At 43.1% G+C, this 23255-nt stretch overlaps 1 protein-coding gene across 1 annotated transcript in view; it reads right to left on the reverse strand.

Annotated features, from left to right (window-relative positions):
• CASKIN2 (CASK interacting protein 2) overlaps nt 1-23255 on the reverse strand; it is a 94830-nt gene that overhangs the window by 15714 nt on the left and 55861 nt on the right. Inside the window, exons 3-13 of the mRNA XM_029285207.1 lie at nt 17052-17149; nt 16079-16224; nt 13861-13956; nt 11214-11344; nt 9935-10043; nt 9078-9186; nt 8288-8382; nt 6454-6571; nt 4112-4309; nt 2990-3111; nt 385-463 (exon numbers count right to left, since the gene is read on the reverse strand). Coding sequence (XP_029141040.1) covers nt 385-463; nt 2990-3111; nt 4112-4309; nt 6454-6571; nt 8288-8382; nt 9078-9186; nt 9935-10043; nt 11214-11344; nt 13861-13956; nt 16079-16224; nt 17052-17149 — 1301 coding nt within the window. The remainder of the gene's footprint in view (nt 1-384; nt 464-2989; nt 3112-4111; nt 4310-6453; nt 6572-8287; nt 8383-9077; nt 9187-9934; nt 10044-11213; nt 11345-13860; nt 13957-16078; nt 16225-17051; nt 17150-23255) is intronic.

Consider the following 23255-nt stretch of genomic DNA (forward strand, 5'->3'; position numbering starts at 1 on the left):
TCTGAGATGATATAGGGCAGGCATGTCAAACTCGCGACGTCACATGACGTCGCACAACGTATCGGGCCGGTTTTGCCATTGCCGGCAATGGGGTGGGCGTGGCTTCCACGTGACGGGTCCGGCCCGCGGGACGGCAGTTTGACACCCCTGATATAGGGTTTCCTGCCTGAGCAGGGGGATGGACTAGAAAACCTCCAATAACTCTGTTATTCTGGTTACAAATTAACAGCACAGTCTCCCTGCCATGCAAGCATGCCAACCCAGCTGAATGTTCACCTCGTGCAAAGCTTGTATTTGTTGCCATTAGGAAAGATGCTCTGTTTCCCCTTTCCACTTCTCTGACATCTACTCCTCGTGTCTCAAGATGACAACATCTCCACTTACCCAAGGAGCTGGTTTGGCCATTGTGAGAATTTGAACTCAGGACATGTTGCTGCAGATCCTCCCCACCAGGCAAAAGTGGCTGCAAATACAAGAGTGAAGAGAGCCCACAGTCATCAGTTTGCCAGACATAGGATTTTTTTTTTCTCATACTCAAAAAGATTTTGCATATATAGCATCAGCAAAAGCAACTGGGCAATTAATGCCGATCAACCCAAATGCCACACAATTGCCCGTTTGCTTAAAAATATTTAAGATCAGAAGGTCATTTCTAGCCCTTTGGGATTTTAGAGTTATCCAGCTGACCGTTCTTTTAATTTCTTCCCTGCAGATAAGCAACACTGATCTATGGAAGCTCTATATATCATTTTCAAAACCCAGGTGGGAAAAGAAAGGGAATGGGAATGCAAACCATCCCCAGTGCATCCCCAAAGTGGAAGACTACTGTCTCCTCATACCCCAGTTTATTACATCAGAACAAAACACAGCACTGCTTTATGTAAAAGGATCATAGGGTTATTCCTTGGGAATTCTATCGGATACAGTACCCCTGTCCTTTCAAACGACTGCCACAGAACATACAATTATGGCTCTAATTAATAAAGAACATCCTTCCCCAACCAGCTGGTTTATTCAGATTATAACTCTCAGACTTCCCAGGCAATTGCTATCTGAAGACGAGAACCAACATAATACTAAGTATTATTATATTTTCCATAGTGGGGAGTAATCTAGTTGGGGAGGAGCTGGAACCTGAATAGAAATATAGCCTCTAGGGAAAGAGTTATAATCAGCTCTGTCACTCAACAGTGCTTAAATCAAATTCAGAGCTCTTATGTCTGACCTAAAGAAAACTGCAGCTCAATTTTTTGTTAAATGAGAAAATATTCCCACATCTCATCTAGCTTGGCCATAAAAAGCAGATTATCTCTCACAGCTGATTTTTTTTTTAGTTTTTTGTCATAACCATCTTGCTAATTTACCCATTAGCAAATCATGAACTTGAGCATAAGCCCCAAGTGAGATATAAGCTCTTTAAAATGAGCATGGCTTAAAGGCAGTGTCACCTGAGTGGAAATATATCACGATATCATGGTCTGGTCCCCAGAGCCCTGCTAATATCAGGACCAAGACCAGGAGGAGGCATTCAAGAAGTGGATCCTGTGCTGCTGGGCCCCATCAATGAAACCAAGCCAGCAACCAGCCTAGACATTCCTGTCCTAGACCCAGGAACTCCTCCACACAGCCCTTAGGAATACAGCTAGTGTGTGAAAACACAAGGGTGCTTGGCTTTGTTAAGAGACAGGCAAACCAGGCAAAGCATGTCAGGAGTAATGGACTGAATGGTCTTGTCAGAGCCAGGGGTGCCCAAGTAAATTACGAGACTGCTGATATTTGGAGGGCAATTATGACAGGTTGCTGACCAAACTCAAAATGATCATTTGGATACATTATGCCAGTGGTGGTGAACCTATGGCACGGGTGTCAGAGGCGGCACTCAGAGCCCTCTCTGTGGGCAAGCACGCCGTCGCCCCAGTCCTAGGCCTTTGTACAAAAAAAAAAAAAAAGGTTCGATCAGTCAATTTCAACTTCTCGCGGGAAAAAAAAAAGATCTTGCAAAGTTGGAATTGATTGATTGAACTTTTTAGTCCCACCCAGTCTGCCCTTACCACCGCAGCCACGCCCACCCAATGGGCCACACCCACCCAGCACCTGACGATGCATAAGTGGGTTTTGGGTTACAGTTTGGGCACTCGGTCTCTAAAAGGTTCGCCATCACTGCCTTATGCAAAGATTTTCTTTTCTTAAGAAGTCTCACAGAAAGAGAAAATAAAAGGTGTTGAACAGCAAAGTGGATGGACTCAATTACAACAACACTGGGTGAATCATGGGAAGTTCTGAAAGGCCAGGTTGGGGACATATCATCTTGGAGAAGGCCTACGCATGGTGATTAATAATTAAGACCAACTTGAAGGCACACGTGTGTGTGTTTGCTTTCAAATCAACGTTGATTCCTCACAATTAGAAACAATTTGGTCTAGTGGCTAAAGCACCAGTTTTAATTCTGCCTTAAGTGTGAAAGCTAACTGAGTGACTTTGGGTCAATCGCTCTCTCTCAACCCAACCCACATTCCCTGTTCTAATCTCTAGCAATGTTCTTGGCAAGATTTTTTCAGATGTAATTGCCCTTTCCAACTTCCTAAGGCAGAGTGAGTCACTGGACCAAGGTCCCTCAGCTGGCTTTCTGCCTAAGGATTAGAATTCATGGCCTCCTGCTTTTTTAGCATGGCGCTTTAATCATTACCCCATACTGGCTCTCCTGATGGCATATAACCCTTCCAATAAAAGGCTGCTGGAACTATGGCAATCAGTGAAGATCACCATGAATTCCCTTCTTAAAATTGTCAAGGCCTTTCCTTGGGATTTGGCTTTACGTGTTTTTGAATTCTGTTATACTGCTGCCGTGTTGGATGTTTTCTGCTCTTCTGACGAATTTATCACTTTGAAATCAACTTCAGCCAGAAAAGCGAATTGGGCGAATAGGAGGTGAAGATCACAGAATAAAAGATTTTCACTCTTTTGCACAAAAAAAATACTATTTCCTTACCTTTACATTCTCAATAAGGAGTCCCACGAATTGTCCATTGGTACCCTCCGTACTTTGACCACTACCAGCGCTTCGGATACTGCCAATGCTGCCTTCGCTGCCCACACTGTTTCTATCACCTGCTGGACAGGAAGGGGGAAATTTCAAATGGCATTTTGTGGAGAGGAAGAGGGGAGAGATACTGTAAAGCTTTTCTTCCATCAGAAAGAAAATGTTAGGTGAAAGAAAGCAATTGGTAGCAGCAAGTTTCACAGCCCTGCAGGCTTTGTCACGGAGCACAACATTAAAGCCCCAGTTTCCAATTAGAATCAGAAACCCCAGTTTTCAGAAAGAGATTAGTCGGCAAGCAATGAAGGAATTTAGCTATGTGACCCTTTCCTTACATCAGCCTCCACTTCTTCTGATTCTGACTCTAAATCCACCATACCAGGTTATTTGAGGGAAGATGCAATAACTAACAAGCAGGCAAGCAGAGCAAACATGCTCGGGTCTGCTGATTTTGCAGGAACGCCTAGGAATGACAAAACTTGCACGTGCAGATGGAAGGAGAGAAAAAAGTGTGTCACTCCATTAGATGTGTGTGGTAGACGTGGGTGGCATAGCCATCGGAAGTCTGCCCTGATAGGTAAAACTGCTCTTAAAATAAAAGGAAGAAGAAGCAAATAAATGTACCTTTAGTGGGGTTACCAGGTAGGGTTGGAAGTGTCCACAGATGTCTACTACAAATGTAGCAGCACAGTGTAGTAGTGTAGTAGTGCAAGAATGGGCAACTGTTGATGAGCTGCAATTCTCAGCAACCCTTGCCATTGGCTAAGGAAGCATTCAGCAATATTTGGAGCACAGAGGCACACATTATCCATCTTTTGAACAAAGACAGAGGCAAGAATGAGGCCCCAACAGGGTTATGCATGCACACATACACCTGCACGTAAATCAATCAATAACAAGTGGGGTTTGCGTGAGTGAGGACATGTCACTAAATACTCCAGTGATAAATATGATGAAACAGACATCTCCCTTCTCCTTGCTGCTTTTCTCCCTAGCCTGTGCTCTCCTAGGCTGCAATCAGGCAGCCTGATTGGTAGGAAGGCTTGCCCAGCCCAGCCCAGCTGTACCCCTGACCTGGGCTCTCAGGTGCTGGAGCTGTCCTAGTCAGAGTGAGGTGGCCCCAACCTGCAGGGAGGCTGAGAGGTGCCTGTGGCGGAGAGGCGTCGGTATGTAGTTGTAGCCCACCAGGAGGGGTGGCTGTGGTGGTAACCTGCAGTCCCTTTGCATGGCTCTGGCACTGATGTGTGGACACCGTGCGGGAAAGAGTCAGGCCTGCATGTAGAGACAAAACATGCATGTCAGAACAGAGCGCATGTAAAGGTAAGGCAGTGGACTGGCTTCTGCATGGCCGATCTTTCCAGGTGGGACACACTATGCAGGACTACACCACATGGACAAAGAGGCTGTTTTAGAGGACAACTTTGGTACTCATGGAGTATGTATGTTCATCTAAAGGTTTAAAGTGGATTATTTATCCATTACCTAGATCAGGGGTGTCAAACTGCCGGCCCGCGGGCCGGACACATCATCGGGAAGCCACACCCACCCCATTGCCGGCAATAGCGAAAAAGTTCTGATACGTTGTGCGATGTCACGTGACGTCGCGAGTTTGACATGTCTGACCTAGATGCTTCCAGAATGCTTCTTTAACAAAGAGTTTCAGCAGCACATAATGGATATTAACAACACAAACAGAATCCCTGTACAGGTAGTCCTTGACCTATGGCCCTTTGTTCAGCGACCGCAAAATTACAATGGTGCTGAATGAATGGTGGTTATGACAGGCCCTCGGAATTCCAGCTATCTCAGCACTCCTGTGGTCATGTGATTGTGATCTGGGCACTGGGCAAATGGTTTGCACTTACGATCACAACCTGCGATCACATGGTTGCCATTTGCAATCTTCCCTTGCAATCAATGGGGAAGCCAGCAGGAAAGGTTGCATGTTGTTGAGGTAAGTCTCCCCCACTTGGGCATCCTCCTCAGTTCCTGTCCTTTGTGCTAGGCACTTATGCATTCTGTGCACCCTCCCTGACCTGTGCCATGCCCTCGCGCACCCTCCCCAACCCAAGTTGCACCCCACATACTTTTCCTCACCCAGCCACATCCCTGTGCACCCTTCTTGACCTGCACCAGGCCTCTTGTATACACTCCCTGATCCATAGGATCACATACCCTCCCTGACCCTGACTGCATCCTCCCACATACACCCCTGCATAACCTCCCCATCTTGTACAGTTCGTGGGCACCCTTCTTGATCTGTGCTGCACCCTTACATACAGTCTCTGACCTACACCCCCATGCACCCTTTCTGATGCACGCTGCCCCCCTACCCATCCTTAGCAGCCTGTAATCACACCCTTCCTGACCTGCGCTGTACCTCTTGCACACCCTTTTTGTACTCTCCCTGACCCATGCTGCACTTTTGTGCATCCTCCCCAATCCTCACCACCTCTCGCACACCGTCTCACACCCACTCCGACACTTGCCGTACCTCTCCTACAAACCTGTGCACCTCTCACAAAAATAAGACATTTTGCAAGGTGTTGCATTTAAAACCCCCAACATTTTTTTCTACTAGAAGCAATAATACAATAATAGAATTTATACCATTTATTTTTTTTTAATAAATGTCTCCAGACTTTAATTGCTTAAGAACATGAACAAGTTTAAAATATGAGTATTTTACTTTGCTAGGTATTCAAATACATTAAAACTGACATGGATAACATCCCTCTATAGACTGAAGATAATTAGATATTTGCAACCACCCTAGAACAACACGAGTGGATGAGCTGAATAGCTAAATTACCTATAAGGCTGTATTTGCATCTCTGCAAAGTTTCCCTTTGATAAATGATAGTTTGCATTTATCTCTGGATAATGCCATATTCTATTTTTGGGGGAGATGTTGATGAAGGGGAATGACTAACAATGTAAGCTTTATCTGTAAGGTCCCATGGAAATACATGGGACCTTAAACCGAAGTCTTAAATATCTGGAAGACATCGAGTTTTCTATCCTCTTATTTAGTATGTATGAAGTGACGCTGGGCAGCAAATAAATGGGCCTGAGCCTTTTCATGTTGAAAAGGTGGTACAGAGACGGGGGCAGGAAGGAAGGGAAGGAAGGTGAGTCTCATATAAAGCATATGCTGAACTTGTCCTCAATAACCATGGCTTCGAATTGGCAACTAATGACAGAGCAGGTATTGCCAGGAGTAACTATGATCGGAATAAGAGGCTACGAGATTTATTTTTATTTTTTTAAACAAAGGAGTTGATGAAGCCAGGAAAAACAGAGTAAAAGGGATGTCCTGGAACGTGGAATCACAACTGTCTCCAGCTTTTTCCACCCACCCACCAATCACATCATTGGACTCTCGTGAAACTTTCCCTTTATAACCCGGGGCCAACCTGTCCGCTTGCTGATTACTTCTACAATGGATGGAGGAAAATAGCCAACTCGGTCAGTGCCTTTCTGAGCATCGTGGATATGGCCCTTCCACCGTCCGTCTGCATGCTGCTCCAGGACCTGGCCAAAGAAAAGAAAAGAATTCCCATTAGCAGGTTGAAAAAGGCAAGAAGAGCCATTAAGTCTAATTTCCTGCTGCGGTAAGCAAGATTTTCTAAGACCTGGCAGGCTGCATAGTGATGGATATAAGCATGGGGAAAGCTCTGTTGTTCAAAACTAACCTTTGCTGCGAACTTGCTAGCCATTTCCCTATTTGTCTCCACTTACAAAATGGGAGTAGGTGCAGGTAGTCCTCTACTTACAACAGTTCATTTAGTGACCATTCGAAGTTACAACGGCACTGAAAAAAAGTGACTTATGACCATGTTTCAAACTTACGACCATTACAGCATTCCCATGGTTACATGATCAAAATTCGGACACTTGGCAACTGACTCATTTTTATGACCGTTGCAATGTCCCAGGGTTACCTGTATCCCATTCTGAGACCTTCTGACAAGCAATGTCAAAGGGGAAGCCAGATTCACTTAATAACCGTGTTGCTAATTTAACACTGCAATGATTCACTTAACAAGAAAGGTTAAGAAAAGTCGTAAAATGGGGCAAAACTCACTTAACAGCTGTCTTGTTTAGCAACAGAAATTTTGGGCTCAATTGTGGTTGTTAAGTCGAGGACTATCTGTACAGTGGTCTAGAACTATAGAACTGTTGTAAGGATTAAAAGGAAGTAATGTCTGTGTGTGTGTGTGTGTGTGTGTGTGTGAGATTCTTTTATTTTAGTTTTACATCGTTTATGCATTCTTAACACTTGAAAGAAGTAGTAAATAAAAATAGAATATAATGGAATTGAAAACTAAAGGAATGCTTCATTAGGATTAGACCAAACTTGTTTTGGTCTAAAGCAGGGGTGTCAAACTCAATTTCACTGACGGCCGCATCAGCATTGCAGTTGCCCTTCGGGGGGGGGCTGGGTGGATGTGGCCAGAGTGGGTGCAGCCTACTGGGTGGGCGTGGATGGAGTGGGTGTGGCCTACTGGGTGGGCGTGGCCAGTTCTACATCATTCGCATCAAGAGTGCCTATGGGAGCCTGGGCAGGAGTGGGACAGATCTGAGGGTCTCTGGCAGAAGGGGGTGGGACCGGGGCAAGTGCCAAGGCATGGTCCACTGGGACAAGTGCCAAGATGGCCACCACAAAATTGCACATTGGCTCCCGGCTGGCCTGGGCCAGGGCCAAGGCAGTGGGGGCCATTCCCTCACTGTTTCCAGGATGGCTTCGCGGGCCACATGAAACCACTTCGTGGGCCGGATCCGGCCCCCAGGCCTTGTGTTTGACATGTCTGGTCTAAAAGGCTAAACGTTTCCTTTAAAAAACTGAAAGCTAAGCTTGTTACCTGAATTTTATATCTGCACCTAAAACTGAGATTCGTCACTCGGTACCTCTGCAAAAGTTGTGCCACACACAAAATGCTATACTACAAAGTGTATTATTTAATGAATCTTTCTTTTTGTACATTCTTCTTAAAAGCCCTTGTTGGCATCCAGAATATATTGCCAACTGACATCCGATTATAATAATACTTTTCCCCATCTCCTATAGTAAGGATTTGTTGCTTCTTTTAAGACAAGTCAAAGTTGTATTTGTTCTTTTTCTCAGCATAATAATGAAGCCCTTCCATGACAAAAGAAGACGCATAACAAAGTGAGAGCCATGAGGGAACACTTTAGGGGAGAGAGATAGCCATGTAAGATCTTGCATGATTTCCATCAATTTCTCACCGTAATGACATCTCCAGCACGGATGTTGAGAGCTGTTGGATCGTGCAGATTCCAGAAATCCTTTAAAGCACGGACCTTCAAGATTCCTGATGCCTCTGATGACAAGTGATAAATAGGGAGAGAGAAAGAAGGAAACAGAGGAGTCAGAAATGGGCAAAAAAAATGTCAAGGAACCAGAAGATGATACTGTTACTTACAGAATAAATCATTTTTTTGTTTCTGTTTCCCACATCTTGCAAACTCTTCAAGCAACCGGTATATTATTTCCACCCTCAACTTTCTTGTAAGATTCAGAGTCAGCAGTGGGACTGAAAAACCTACATGTTGTTCATTACTCCCACTCTCACCAAGAGACTTCCAGCCAAAGTCCTTTCGTGTTCAGATTGCAGCAGATGATCTTCTAGCTTCAGGATCTATGGCAGTGGTTCTCAACCTTTTTAATGCCGCAACCCCCCAACCGGTCATAAGTCGAGGACTAAACCGGTCATACGTCGAGGACTACCCAACTGGTCGTAAGTCGAGGACTTTCCCTGCCCAGGAGCACCGCGCATGCGTGGTTCCGCTCCCTGTGCCGGCTGAGGCGTAGCTGGCAAGCGGCAGAGACGGAGCAGGCCGACCACCAGCTGGCCCAGCTCAAGGGAGGTAAGGCACCAGCCGGAAAAGGAGAAAAAAAATGGCGGACAGCCTTGCTTGGCGACCCCCGTGAAATGGTCGATCGACCTCAAATGGGGTCGCGACCCATAGGTTGAGAACCGCTGATCTATGGGGATTACTTTTTCAGCTTGCTCACCTCGTAAGAGCTGCTTGATGTCCTTGCTGGCATGTGAAGTGGTGAACTGGTTCACAATATCCAAGGCTGTCTGGTTGTAGGTGTTGCGAATGTTGACATCAATGCCCCCCTAGCAGAGAAAAGATGAAATGGAATGAGGAGAGAGATTTAACAAAAAAAAAAAAAAACTATGAAAAGAGGATATGCAAGACAGGGAAAAAACTTTCTTGAGGTAGAGAATTGTGGAGTCCTTGGTGCTCTTTGAGCTTGTTTGCTTGCAGACATTTCATTACCCAAGTAGCTAACATCATCAGTGCATGGTTGATGTTACCTAGCCAGGTAATAAGATGCTGGCAAGTAAACAACCAAGTTCATAGTACACTAAGGATTTCACAGTTCAACCCTGAGCCACAGATATTCTCTTCTACTGGTAGGGAACTGTATTCTGATCTGAGCCTCACAGTTTCATTACTGGCTTAATTAAAGCCAAGAGTAAGTATTGGTTGTTAAATAACCTGCATTAGACAATGTCCAGTGTTGCTTAGATGACATTGGTTAGACATTGATTCTGACACTTCAGGACTTTTAAAAAAGTTCCCCTATTATTGGCAATTATTTTTTTCTCTCAATGGCCCCAAATCCCGGAATATGTACATTCATACAGCAGCGATATGAAAGGGAGTTATATATGTAAGCTGGCATATGCACAAAGGATTTATCTGCATGAGGAAGAATCATTTTGGGGCTCTGCATACGATTGCCAAACACCGTGTTGGTTTACTCAGGAGAGTTTGTTATGCCTATCTGCTCACGGTCATGAAGATCACTAATCCAGCTTTATGATGTACTGTTGTGTGCAAACTGCTTCCTGATCTCACCTGCAGCAGGAGGCGCACCACTTCTGTCTTGCCATACAGGGCAGCTTCATGCAAGGCAGTGCCTGTTTTTGTCTGCCTGTTGATCTCAATTCCCGCTTTCAGGAGTTGTCTGTGTGGACAGCAAAATAAACAATGAGCACGAGCAGACCAAAAATAGTCAGCCTGATTTTAGGTCAATCTAGGAAGTGTAACAAAACCTTGCTGTTTACTCTAAACCAGCTGGGGGGCCTGGATGAAAATGGGGGATCACAGATGAATTCAAGAAATAAATTTGGAGGAATTTTTTTGTACTACAAGAAGAACGTACAATGGATGTGTATGCCCTATATAGTAATATGTTTTAATTTATGACATAATTAGGCTCAGACTTGAAAGATGGTAACTCAGCAGTTGCTACAACTGAAAAATCCAAAATACACTTAATTGCTGTTCCCTCTAAAATACATGACAGAGAGAACTGGCACAGTTCAAAACCAGCGCAGATTGAGGTTACTAGGAATACATTACAATTTGAAAAGGTAAGTGTAAACTGTAAGTACAAAATTATTTATAACTTTTATTGGCCAGAATGCAGAGCTACAAAAAGAAAAGCATTAGGATACGTTTTTAGGAATTGGAAACTCATTGATAGTCCTCCCAGCTCTTTAGCCTCTACAGTATTTTATTAGCCCTTTGGAACAATGCAACATCACAATACATCATTGTTATAAGGATACTGGAGAAAGGAATGCTGCCCTCTATTGGCAGATATATTTTGCTAAAAAATGATTTGCTACCACCTCCCTTCCCCTAAATCAGTGGTGGCGAACCTATGGCACGGGTGCCAGAGGCGGCATTCAGAGCCCTCTCTGTGGGCACGTGCGCTGTCACCCCAGTCCTAGGCCTTCAGCTGGGTTTTATAAAACCTTTTCGCTTTAGGCCTCCACCGCCGTGTGCAAAAAAAAAAAAGGTTCAATCAATCAGTCAATTTCAACTTCTCACGGGAAAAAAAAAGATCTTGCAAAGTTGGAATTGATTGATTGAACTTTTTAGTCCCACCCAGTCTGCCGTTACCACCGCAGCCACGCCCACCCAATGGGCCATGCCCACCCAATGGGCCACACCCAGCCAATGGGCCACACCCACCTGGCACCCGATGATGCATAACTGGGTTTTGGGTTGCACTTTGGGCACCTGGTCTCTAAAAGGTTCGCCATCACTGCCCTAAATAATGGCCAGCAGTAGACTGATCTATTAAGGCAATTGCCTTTACCCATCTTGGAAGTGCTTAAAAAATTACCTGATAATCTCCTTGTGCCCATTCTTGGCTGCCAGGTGTAGAGGTGTAGTGTAGTTGGGGTCACTTGTGTCTTTGAATTGTCCCTCAAGAAGAGCCACACACATATGGCTGTTTAGAAGCAACTGGGCTACCTAAAATGAACAGGGAATGATACAATGGATAAAATACAATAGGCAGCCTATCTGACCAATGATAATTCATTGACAGGCCATCTATTCAGCAATGTAGAACATCTAATCTAGAACATTCAGAGTCTCGTATCTCCCTGAAATATAGTTCCTTCGCAATTTTGAGATCTGGTTGGCTCTCCACTCTGATGGCTTTCCAGAGTCTCTTGCTGAATATTGGATGGGAGGATCCTTTCTGGGGATCTGCCAGTTTTCCTTCTTTTGTTCTTCTTGTATTGTTTCCATATTATATCATTCTTATGACACCGTTTGTATAATTTTGTTTTTATTATATTGGTTTCATTCTTTTTTAAAATTGATTTTTATTAAACATTTTTTTATCAAGTAAAACCAATATTTTTAAAAAAAAATGACGTAAAGAAAAAAGGAAAAATTAAAAATTAAAAAAGAAATGAAAGAAAAAAGGCAATAAAGAAAAAGAAAATAAGATATAACAATGTGGTTTCCCATTGTCTTTACAACAATTACAAATGTGTTTCTATTGTATCCTTTCTTTCCAAGATTACTCTTGCTCCCACTGTTTTGCCCCACTCGTGATCATCCTCTTTTTCTATTTAGATAAGGAAATACTTCTGAAATGATGAGCCAACACAGCATGGATCGTCTCAAGTCCTTTCTAATGGCTATTTTTAATGTGACCATAATTCAAAAAAAAAGAGATAGCTACTGTCCTTCTGACCTCCAAGGAAGGCAAATGCTTAGGAGCAGCCATTCCTCCCATTCCTACAGCCCTGAGAAAGAAAGAGTTGTACATCTGCTTTGCTTCCAAGTCCTTAAAGAGGCCAAATTCTTCAGCCTTTTAGGAACTGGGTCATCCAACTCTGTTATTATCAGCCACTCAGTTCTCTTTTTCTAGACTCCACCTGCCAATTTCCTTCAGCCTCTCCATCTTCAGCCCTTCAACCACAGGTCCTGTAATCCTTATAGAAGATGCTCCTACCCAAAAATTGCTTCCACAAGGATGCAATTTTCATGTAAAGTGTATTAGTTTTAGCACTGGTTAGAGTTTGATTTATGTCTCAGTGTGTTGAGGAGCCCAGTGTATTTATAGTTCAACATGTTCTACAAATCCAGAAAACTGGGTTAATTAGCAAATCTGGGCTACCCATGGGCAGTGTATCATGAAAACACAGCCAGGCTAAAGGTTATGCTTAGAGCAGTTTACTAAATGATAAATAATTTCAACTTCAAGTTTGGTTTTGACCTGTCTTTGGCTATAAGTAATCCCTACACCATCACAAATTGTAGTTCATGTGCAGAGATCTTGAGCATGTTATTTTATGTCAGATTCATCATGCTATTTATGGTGTATTTATGCTACTAAAGCTGATGCTCAAAACACTTCCTGATTAATCATGCAAATAATGTGCCACTCCCTCAGTTTCTTTGGTGCAATCCCTAAGATTAATGTTCCCACCCCAACTTAGGGTTTATTTATATTTCCTGTTCTTTTCTTTAGCTTGGAGGAAGCTTCCCATCCCCAGGAATTCCAAAAGGCTTCTGCACCTGTCCTAAATAACAGAGCCAGGAATCTACAGCCAGCTCCCAGTTGGGTCAGGATGGAATGCTTGGCCTTCTATTCCAGCTGGCCTTGCTTCTGACTTCATAGCCTGAAAGGATTATTAGGCTCCAGGCATTGTTTTGTGTGGGAACTGTAAAGAGAAAACTCTGATTGCTTTGGAACTGTAATGGAAAAAGATATCCAGGGGAAGGATGCTGTATTATGTCCCAGAGTTATAGCAAGGCCTGACCCAAACTGCTGTCTGCCCAGAGTTTTTCAACCTCAGCAACTTTTAAGATACGCTGACACAGCCAGCAGAATTCTGGGAAGTCCATATATCTTAAAGTTGCCAAAGTGAATAATAATAATAATAAAGTTGGAAGGGACCTTGGAGGTCATCGAGTCCAACCCCCTGCTCAGGCAGAACACCATTTCAGACAAATGGCTGTCCAGTCTCTTCTTAAAAACTTCCAGTGTTGGAGCATTCACCGCTTCTGGAGGCAGGTTGTTCCACTGGTTAATTGTTCTAACTGTCAGGAAGTTTCTCCTTAGTTCTAGGTTGCTTCTCTCCTTGATCAGTTTCCACCCGTTGCTTCTCGTCCTGCCTTCAGGCGCCTTGGAGAANTATCCCTCTGTTAATGCAGCCCAGCACTGTGTTGAGAAACTCTGCTTTAGTCTATTGACATACACTTGGTTACCACAAAAAACTATAGGGCAAGGGTTGAAACTCAATGCGATGAGGAAAACAGAATGTATGATAGTTGATTTAAGGCTAGCTTAAGAAGCTTCATGGGACAGGACAAGACAGAACAGGATGGAATTATATGGCATGCTTGACTGCTTTTCGTGCACCAGAATGCTTTTCAAAAGACAGTGGATATGAACTAGACAGACGGGGTTATCTTTTCTCTGACTTGTTTGTTTTGTAATACAAGGTGCTATGGGTGATTCTGCTTACCTTCAGCCTCCCAAACTCACAAGCCAAGTCCAAGGGGGTTTTCTTAGCCTTATTTATAAGACACGGGTTGGATTGGTGCTGAAGCAACATCTCTGACTGCAGGCAAACATGTAAGAACATGAAAGGAAGTCAGTGAATCTGGAGAAAGTGGCAGCACATTCCCGGTGATACAAAACTCATTTCTCTGTGACGCATACTCAAAGCCTTTATACAGGAAAAGCCTTATTTGGAACTGACAATAAAACACAGCTATATATGGATCATAATGGGCCTGTAATTTGCTTCTCCAGCTCCTCCTAGTTAAATCTCAGACCAAGAAACTCAGAAAGTTCTCCAGTCTTTTCTAGCCATTTTAAAGTTCTTCTCTAAATCAATCTGATGGAAAGTAAACATCCTCTTGGGGGCTTTTATTTGCATTCTCACCCTCTCAACACATTTGAAGCTGAGTTTGATTCAGACAGTGAAAATTACTGGAAAGTTTTCCCACTGGATCGGGAGAAACGATGGGTTTTCTAAATCCATCAGCTCAGAAGAGTTCTAACTATAATGCTTGGTATGCAAATAATCTCAGATTCTATCTTTTAAAAATTGTAAATAAAATGCTTGTCCTCATTTGTGTGCAATGCAAGACCTGATGAGAGCTTGAAAACGAAGAAAAATATGACAGAACTTTGGAGCTATTCCTAGAAAAGCTTTCATGTTATAAATAACCAACATTGGGGATTTTTTTGGATGATAGTGATGGCATGTATAACATTTTTTCACCAGAGCAAAATATATACAACTCCGCTGAGTTTATTTCTAGAATGCATTGCCCTGCAAACTATGCTGCCTATGAGACCAAATATTTTTGTCATCTTTCTTCCTTTTTGTTTCCTGACAAAATCTGTATAAATGCTATCTTGGCACTGATTGCAGCTTACTTTAATTCTACTAGGCACGCCACCCGTGCTTATAGCAAAGCCCTATAATAGTTTTGCTGTGCAATTTTCACTTGAGGGGTGGGGTTCATATGAACATATAAGAAATATGAGGTTAAGAGGACAGGACCTTAGGGATTTTTTTGAAAAGACAAACTTAACATTTCTTCATCAGTGAGGTTTGAACATATACAGTACTACAAGATGAAGTGTGTATGTACGTGTGTGTGTGTATAAATATATGTATACATACACACATACACATACACACACACACACACACACAAGAATATATTCTTCATCTGTAGTATATGTTTTAGGGCAGTGATGGCGAAACTTTTAGAGACCGAGTGCCCAAACTGCAACCCAAAACCCACTTATTTATCGCTGGATGCCAGGTGGGTGTGGCAAACTGGGTGGGTGTGGCCAAGGTGGGCGTGATCATCTCGATGTTGCTCGTGGGGAGGGACGCCTGTGGGGGATGGGCAGGGTTGGGTGAGATCCGGGGGGGGCTCTGGCAGGTGGGGCGGTGGGCAGGAGGCTTGTCCTGCGGGGTGAGGTGAGACAAGGTGAGGTAGGGCAGGGCAAGGAGAGGACAAGGAGAGGCAGGGGCCGAGGCAGCTGCTGCCAGACACCATCGGCCCCCACACACAGAGGCCAGCGAGTGCATGGGGGCCGACAGTGTCCGTCAGCAGCCACAGCCTGCCGACCCCTCAACCAGCGGACTGGGGCTCCGCAGCCCATCACCAGCAGTTCAGAGAAGCCTCCTCTGAGCTGGATGGATAGCCGACAGCTGAGCAGGCGATGCAGTGGGTCGTGCCCAGGAAAAGGAGAGCATGCAAAGGGAGGAGGGATGGGACGGAGGGGAGAGAAACCAGCCATGCTGGGATGCATCCAGCCACGTGGGACCTCGGCGAGTTAGTGGACAGCTGGTTGAAGAGGGATGGTTGCCATCTCCAGGGCATGGCTCGCTTGCCCACAGAAAGGGCTCTGAGTGCCGCCTCTGGCACGCGTGCCATAGGTTCGCCACCACTGTTTTAGGGGAAATGGAGTGATTGAATTGTATTCTAGTTTTCATTTACTCAGGGAACCAGTTGATTATACACAATTAACATTTTATTTCAGTATACTATTGTACAAGATGCCTAAGAAATGATGTGTTGTTTGTCTTTACAGAAGTACATTAGCAAATTTGCTTCTCCATACATAACTTTAGAATGAAGGCTTGACTTATCACACAGAGTTACGAGAACCTCTTTTTTTATCTCTTGTATCTTCCATCATAACTCCCCACTTACCACTTCATAGTGGCCATACTGGGCAGACAGGTGCAGTGGGACCTGTCCATCCAATGATGCCATATTGACTGAGGCAGACGCCCGTAGCAGGAGGCGCACGGGCTCCACTTTCCCTTGCCAGGCAGCATAGTGTAAAGGGCGCATTCCTGTACAAAGACAAATATCAGAAAGGAAAAGACAGAGATAAGCCACCCAATGTGGAGATTGTAGAGGCCCACCTGGGGAATGTAGATATAAAGAAATTAAACAGTTTTCTTAAAAAAGAAAAGAAAAGAAAACCCCATACAGGTAATCTTTGACTTACAAGCATAATTGGAACGAGAATTTCTGTTGCTAAGCAAGGCAGTTAAGTGAGTTGTGCCCAATTTTATGACTGTTTTTGCCACAGATGTTAAGCAAATCACTGTAGCTGTTAAGTGAATCACACAGTTGTTAATCGAATCCAACTCTCCCCACTGACTTGCTTGTTGGAAACCAGCTTGGAAGGTTGCAAATGGTGATCATGTGACCCTGGGACACTGCCACTATTGTAAATACAGTTGCCAAGCATGCAAATTTTGACCACGTGACTGTGGGATGCTGCAACAGTCATAAGTGTGAGAACGGGTCCCTTTTTTTTAACACTGTTATACCTTTGAATGGTTGCTAAATGAATGGTTGTTAAGTCATGGACTGCCTGTGCTAAATTTTTGGATCTGAACCATGGATTAGGGCTGGTTCAGCAAGCAGGCAATCTCTACTGGGGCAAAATATGGGAGTATGGCAGCCCTCTGTTCTCGTTCCAAAATATTACTCAAAATATTACATCCCTAGAAGCAATGTTGTCTATCACATTCTTCGCAAACGACAATTTTAATTAGTGAGACAAGTGCAATTCCCCACATCAGTGGCAGTTGCTACAGAGAACATCTGAGAAGATCTTTCTCCTTCTTGATCACACATGGGGAGAAGCCAGAATAGGCAAATGTCTTACCGTTTGTGTCCTTAATATCCACAACGGCCTGTGCCTCCAGCAACAGGGAGATAAGTTCCAGGCTTCCAACCAAGGCTGCATGGTGCAAAGCTGAAAACCTGAAACCAAGTAAAGAAAAAAAGAAAAGGATCCTTGATGGGGCAAGCCTCGGTCTTTCCTGAACATATAACGTGAACTGGCCTGGCTCAGACATGCTCCCTGTTAGGAGATATGTTGAGAACTTAAGGCTACTAAGACTGATACCACAAAAATTTAACTCCCTTTAGGCACACGATCCACCCTGGCATGATTCATCTCTGCACATTCTGTTAGTGGTGATACTGTGCTTTAATGGTGACTCTAGTCATCCATATAGATAGGGAAGCAATATAGAAGGTTTGAAAGTCAGAACTGGACAGTACAGTATAAAAACTGGACAAGAACCAAGTTCAAACTCTTATTCAGCTTTGAAGCTATCTAGCTACCCTTAGGCTGGCCACTATTTTTTAGATTAATCTATTTTACAGAATTGTTATGAGAAACAGGGGGCTTTATGGGACCACTATTAATTTTTGAGGAGAAAAGGAAGCATTTTCCCAATATGATGTATTCCAGATGTGGTTGACCATAACTTTCAACAAATGTAGTTGCTATGATGGCTGGAAAATGGTATTTCATAGTATACTTCAGTATTTCTGGAACGTACTAATTTGGGAAAGGTTGAAATATTGGCATTACAGTGTCCTGGCAAATAGATTCTAAAATCACAGACAGTAAGAGACTCTGGTAAGCTCCTTTCTTTGTGGAGGTGTTGCCATTTACGCCTTTTCAGCATTGACCAAACAAGCCCAGAATGCTTAATGACACATTTCTTTTTCTGGCATTGTCCTGTTAATGTTCCACAAACTTTTTCATTTTCCTTTGAAGACCTTGTTATATATACACTCTTGCACATGGGAAAGTCTGCTGCCATGGTTCTGCAGGATACAAACAATCCCCTCTTGGCTCTAATAAATAGAGGACTTTGAGCAAGCTGCTATGTTGTGACTTGGTGTCTGCATGTTGGTACACTGCTTGCCTTAGGAAGAGATGGAAGGACATAACATAGCACCAACTGGCTAAAATAAAAGCTATAATCTGAGCCGTATATAGTCTTAGAAGTGGACTCTTCAAAAGGTTTAAGTGGAAGAGGAGGAGAAATGTTAAATAAATGGGGAGTAACCATTTCATCGGATCTAATTCCTTCCGTGTAATTTTCATTCATTCTGAATCCAGTTATATTGATGTCATCCACCTGTTTGCCCTGGCCCCAACTAGTTTTAAACTGTGGTACCCAGCATGCTTATAGCCCTCTTCCCCCAAGTCATATATTCTGATTTAGGGTGCTTTTAAGATTCAGTAACTAGCATGCAAGAGGATGTTCAGCAAGTGTTATATTTTTAACCATTGTCCCATCTGAAAAGGACCTAAGATGCCTGCCTCAAGTGAGCCTTGCAGCTCATAAAGACACAAGGGATCTTTTGCTCATCAAAATATGGGGGGTGGGAGTGGATTTTTTTTTTTCATTTCTCTAGTTAAAAAAAAAGTGTACAAGCAGACTTGTAGGAAGATTAAGCCGTCTAATGAGTTACTTCTTATACTGGTGTGTGTGTGTGTGTGTGTGCGTGTGTGTGTGTTCAGAATAGCACCCAAAAGGTCAGACAGAAAAAGCTAATGTTGGCCTTGGGACAAGTGACCAGCTGTGTCTCAGTAGGGGGAGCATCACCCCTCCCTCCCCTTACCTCCCTGGATTTGTCCTGCTTATGGCCGTCTCTTTCCCAGCACCATTTTCCTATTGCCAGAGTGTGTGAGGCCACTGAGGATGAATAGTTCTTGTGTTTGGGGTTTGTGAAAGAGGCTTGTTTATCCAGACCCCTCCTCCCCCGCTGGCTCCCGCCTTCCCATTGCTTAATGCCGATTTCATTCATTGGAAAGGATGGAGGGTTGCTCGGGACCCACGGGAACCCAACCGCTGCAGCAATGCGGCCCCGGATCGCAGCACTGTTATCCCCAGCAGGAGTGAAAAGTGTGGAGGGCAACTTCAGTGGCAGCCTGGCTCAGCCCTCTGACACTGTTCAATACTGATGGGCATCCGTCGCAGATTGGAAGCAGTTGTGTCTTTCGGGTTTCCTGTCTGAGAGAATTTAATAGCAGCCATTTACACAAGGAATACCAACACCACCAGTCCCCCTGTGCACAATGATACTCTCCATCAGGGAGGTCCTTTCTTAGCTAGAGGCAGCCAGCAAGCAGTCAGCTCCTGCTGGGCTTCTGCTGCAGGCCTGGAGGCTCCAATTATCCCCACGGTAACCTCTCAATGGGAAGGAGAGCTCTCACGGCCAGGAAGAGTGGCCAGAGCATCTGAAAGAGCCCTTTGCCCATTCCAAGGGGCAGGCCCAAGGAGTTAGGAAGAATAGCCACCTAGAGCTGTATTGGCATTGCCTAGCAGGAGTTGGTAACCTGTGAGTCCCAGGGAGGTTACTGGCAGCCTGCCACTCCTGCTGAAATTCTCAGTGTTACTGAAACAACCAATAAAAGGTTTCACTTTCTGGCCCCTCAATCTGAAACTAAGCTTTCCTACAGCCCATCAAGCAACTCTGAAATATTCATTCTGCCCTAAATCGAGACACAATTGAGACTGGAGATTCACCTCACAACACTGATATTATTTGACAAACGGAGCAGTGATAGCACGAATGCAGAGATGCCCATCTCATCACTGCTAGATCCCATGATGTATCTTGGAGAAGAGCTGTGGGACAATGCTGAGAAAATTGCCTGAACCATGAACAATGACCCACTAGAATCTTTAACGTTATCCAGGCTTGCTTGTGTCCAGATCTTTCCCCATATTAGAATTGGCATCAGTGAACCTGAAGCAAGTGATTTGGCTAAGTCCACCTAATGAGAAACTGACAAAGTGAGATATAATCAACAACCTCTTGACATGTAGCTATCTATATCTCTTAACCACTAAAACCATACATCATGGTAATAGCTGGAACACATGGCTTTAACTCTCACAGCTTTTAATTTATTTGTTTTCAATTCTTGGAATGCAATATAATACAACATTTAGTCTACAGAAAGCAAGGAAACACTAGAGAACAGCTGCTGTTGATAAGGGAATGGGTGTAATCAATGGTGTAAGATACAACAGATCAACAAGGAATTCATTTTTAGAATGATTAAAAAAATACTAGCTATTAAGATTTTGTTAAATAGTTAGATTAAACTCTGCACTAATAAATACATTAAATACATTATAAATTGATACAAATGTAAACTTTACCAAACACAGAAGCATTATGAGTTTTAAAATTCATAAGTTTCAAAATGTGTGAATTTCTAGAAGGTTTCTTTCATCTTATAAAAGTGAAGTCCTGGCAAATTCCTAGTGGTAAAGTAATTTATAAAAGTTACATAAAAATTTTATTTCCAAACATAAATTTATTATGTATTTATGTATATTTGATATGGGTGTGTATGAATGATTCTTCTCATGTGAACTGCAACATTACCATTTCCATCACTCTGTACGTTTGTGTTTGGCATACAAAGAATAAAAGTATCAAGAAGTAATAATACCCTTGTTGATAGTTTAAGTTCTTTGCCCAGAACTAAAATTTCTCCCCCCTCCCAGGGGTATCTACAGATCCCTTTTTTCTGAAAAAAATGTTGGAAGAGATGCACCCATGAACCGACTTTCAACTCATCATGTTTGTGAACAACTGACCAAAAAGCATGTCGAAAGAAATTATTCTGAATTGCTCCTGGGCTCTATAAGATCTCTTGCTTTGCCCCATAGGCTCTAGGATCCTTTATTTAAACTTAAAATTTAAGCCAGCTTTAGTGAATTCAAACTTTGGGGGGTAATCTGCAGAACTGTCTGGTATTTTTATAGTTAAACCAGGCAACAGGGAAAAAGGGAGGAGAATAAGGATAGCCCGGGAAAAAGAAACCGGAAGTAAATCACATCTTCCAAGTTGATTGGAAGATGTGAACCATGACCCCAAAATAAGGGGGGGGGAAATGCTTAGAATGTATATGCGTAACGGAAGAGAAGCCAGACCTAAGCATGATGTCATGTGTCTGATTAACGAAACACTTAAAAGGACTTTCAGGCATATTTTTTCCTAAAAGCATTTATTAAGGTTACAGAGACGTCAGAACAGCATGGTGGAAATGCTTAGGTCTGGCTTCTCTTCCGTTAGGCATATACATTCTAAGCATTCCCCCCCCCCCCTTATTTTGGGGTCATGGTTCACATCTTCCAATCAACTTGGAAGATGTGATTTACTTCCGGTTTCTTTTTCCCGGGCTATCCTTATTCTCCTCCCTTTTTCCCTGTTGCCTGGTTTAACTATAAAAATACCAGACAGTTCTGCACATTGTCAAAGCAAGAATATACAGTATTTGCAGCGTTGACAGGATTGTTGAGATATATTGATTGCTTGATGCCATATTTTATTACTTTGTAAGGCAAGATGCTTATGAAAAAGACCGCTATCACTACTACTATTAATCTTTAGTGGATAAGATTGCAACACTAGTACATTCCAATTTAAATATCTCCTACAGTCCAGTCTGGGACATTTTATGACTGTTCCTCAGAATTGTTCGCCTCGTCTCTTTGTCAGCATTCGATCTCTAGCAAGCCCATCTCAAGACATTTTTCTGCCTAAGACAGGGGTTCTCAACCTTGGCAACTTTAAGACTTGTGGACTTCAACTCCTAGAATTCCTCAGCCAGCAAAGCTGGCTGAGGAATTCTGGGAGTTGAAGTCCACAAGTCTGAAAGTTGCCAAGGTTGAGAACCCCTGGAGGAAGCAGCAAACTCTTCCAATCAACATGTAGAGTAAACAAAGTCAAGTTATTTTGGCAAATGAGGCAAAAATAGCTCAAGCACATCGCTCTATTCCTGGCAACATACCCAACAACAAAACAGAAGTCTAAGTTTTTTGCCTTTGCTTGCTGCCTCACATAGCTTCCTCCTTTTACCTAGTAGCAGGCCTGGACCTGATTTCTAGGTTGATCATCTATCTAGTTTATTTGTTCTGTATTTTATTTGTCCCAAGTCCCCACAATTCATTGAGGAAGTGAATATCTGAAAAATTTCCATCCCATTTCTTCATACAGACATTTATCTTAGACTGCATCTAGCTCAGAATCTGAGGTATTCCTTCTAACTAGAATGCCAAAAGACTGTCACAAAGCCATATTTGCCTCATTCATTTGAAAATTGTGGGAGTTAGATGCAATCTTCCTATTAGAACAATTGGTTTGCAAAAATAAAAGGAGGTGGTAAGACAACTACAAAAGGGTTCTGCTCCACTTAAAATCAGGACTGAGAAATAATATTGTATTGGTGCTATATAAATAGATAATGATTGAGGATCATTAGCTACATGTTCATGCATTTAAACAGCTATGGTGTTAACCCATTGAATTATGTATGTATGATATGATCTCAGCCTTTAATCCCATTGTACTGTAGCCTTCTCTGAGATTTGATCTGGATTTTTTTTTCCGGGAAACACAGTGATATTTCTTCAAAGGGTCTGTGGCTGCAGATCCCAAATCTCTCTTAATGCAAACTCAAATTTGGTTTTCTCTCATTTGCTCTCCATGAATTTCCAGCCATTTGGGAGCTACAAACTATATCCATTTGTAGGACACAAGGATGTTTTGCTACTAATAATTTGAATGAAGTATCTGCCTGCAGTATTTTAAGAACAGATTTCTATTTCAGATTTGTGTTTTGCATTCATAATGTGAAGTGATGGACACAAGGTCATACAGGGAGTCAACGGCAAGGCCAGAGACAAAACATATACAGTAGTATCCTTCAGTTTGTAATCAGAGTAGAACTCATGGAGAAAGAAATAACTACAAATTCTTCATATGTTCATAATGAAGAACTGAGTTATTTGCAGGACTGACTCTTCCCTATAATATTTGCTCATCCCACATGCTCCAATTGGTGGGCACATTTTGTGTCCCCTCCCTGAATCAATGCCATTTGGTGGGACCCAGGAAGCATGGCTTTTCCATTGTGGCAACTGCACTCTGGAGTAATCCCCCGACATACCTTTGGACCTTATTTTGTTGTCTTTAGAAAAGCATTAAAAACCTGGGTTATTTTCAAACTTTGGGGATGGGATGATGGGAATTTCCCAGGTTGAGA

This window comes from Protobothrops mucrosquamatus, unplaced genomic scaffold, assembly GCF_001527695.2.
Source record: "Protobothrops mucrosquamatus isolate PMUCROS unplaced genomic scaffold, P.Mucros_1.0 scaffold1406, whole genome shotgun sequence".
NCBI lineage: Eukaryota > Metazoa > Chordata > Lepidosauria > Squamata > Viperidae > Protobothrops > Protobothrops mucrosquamatus.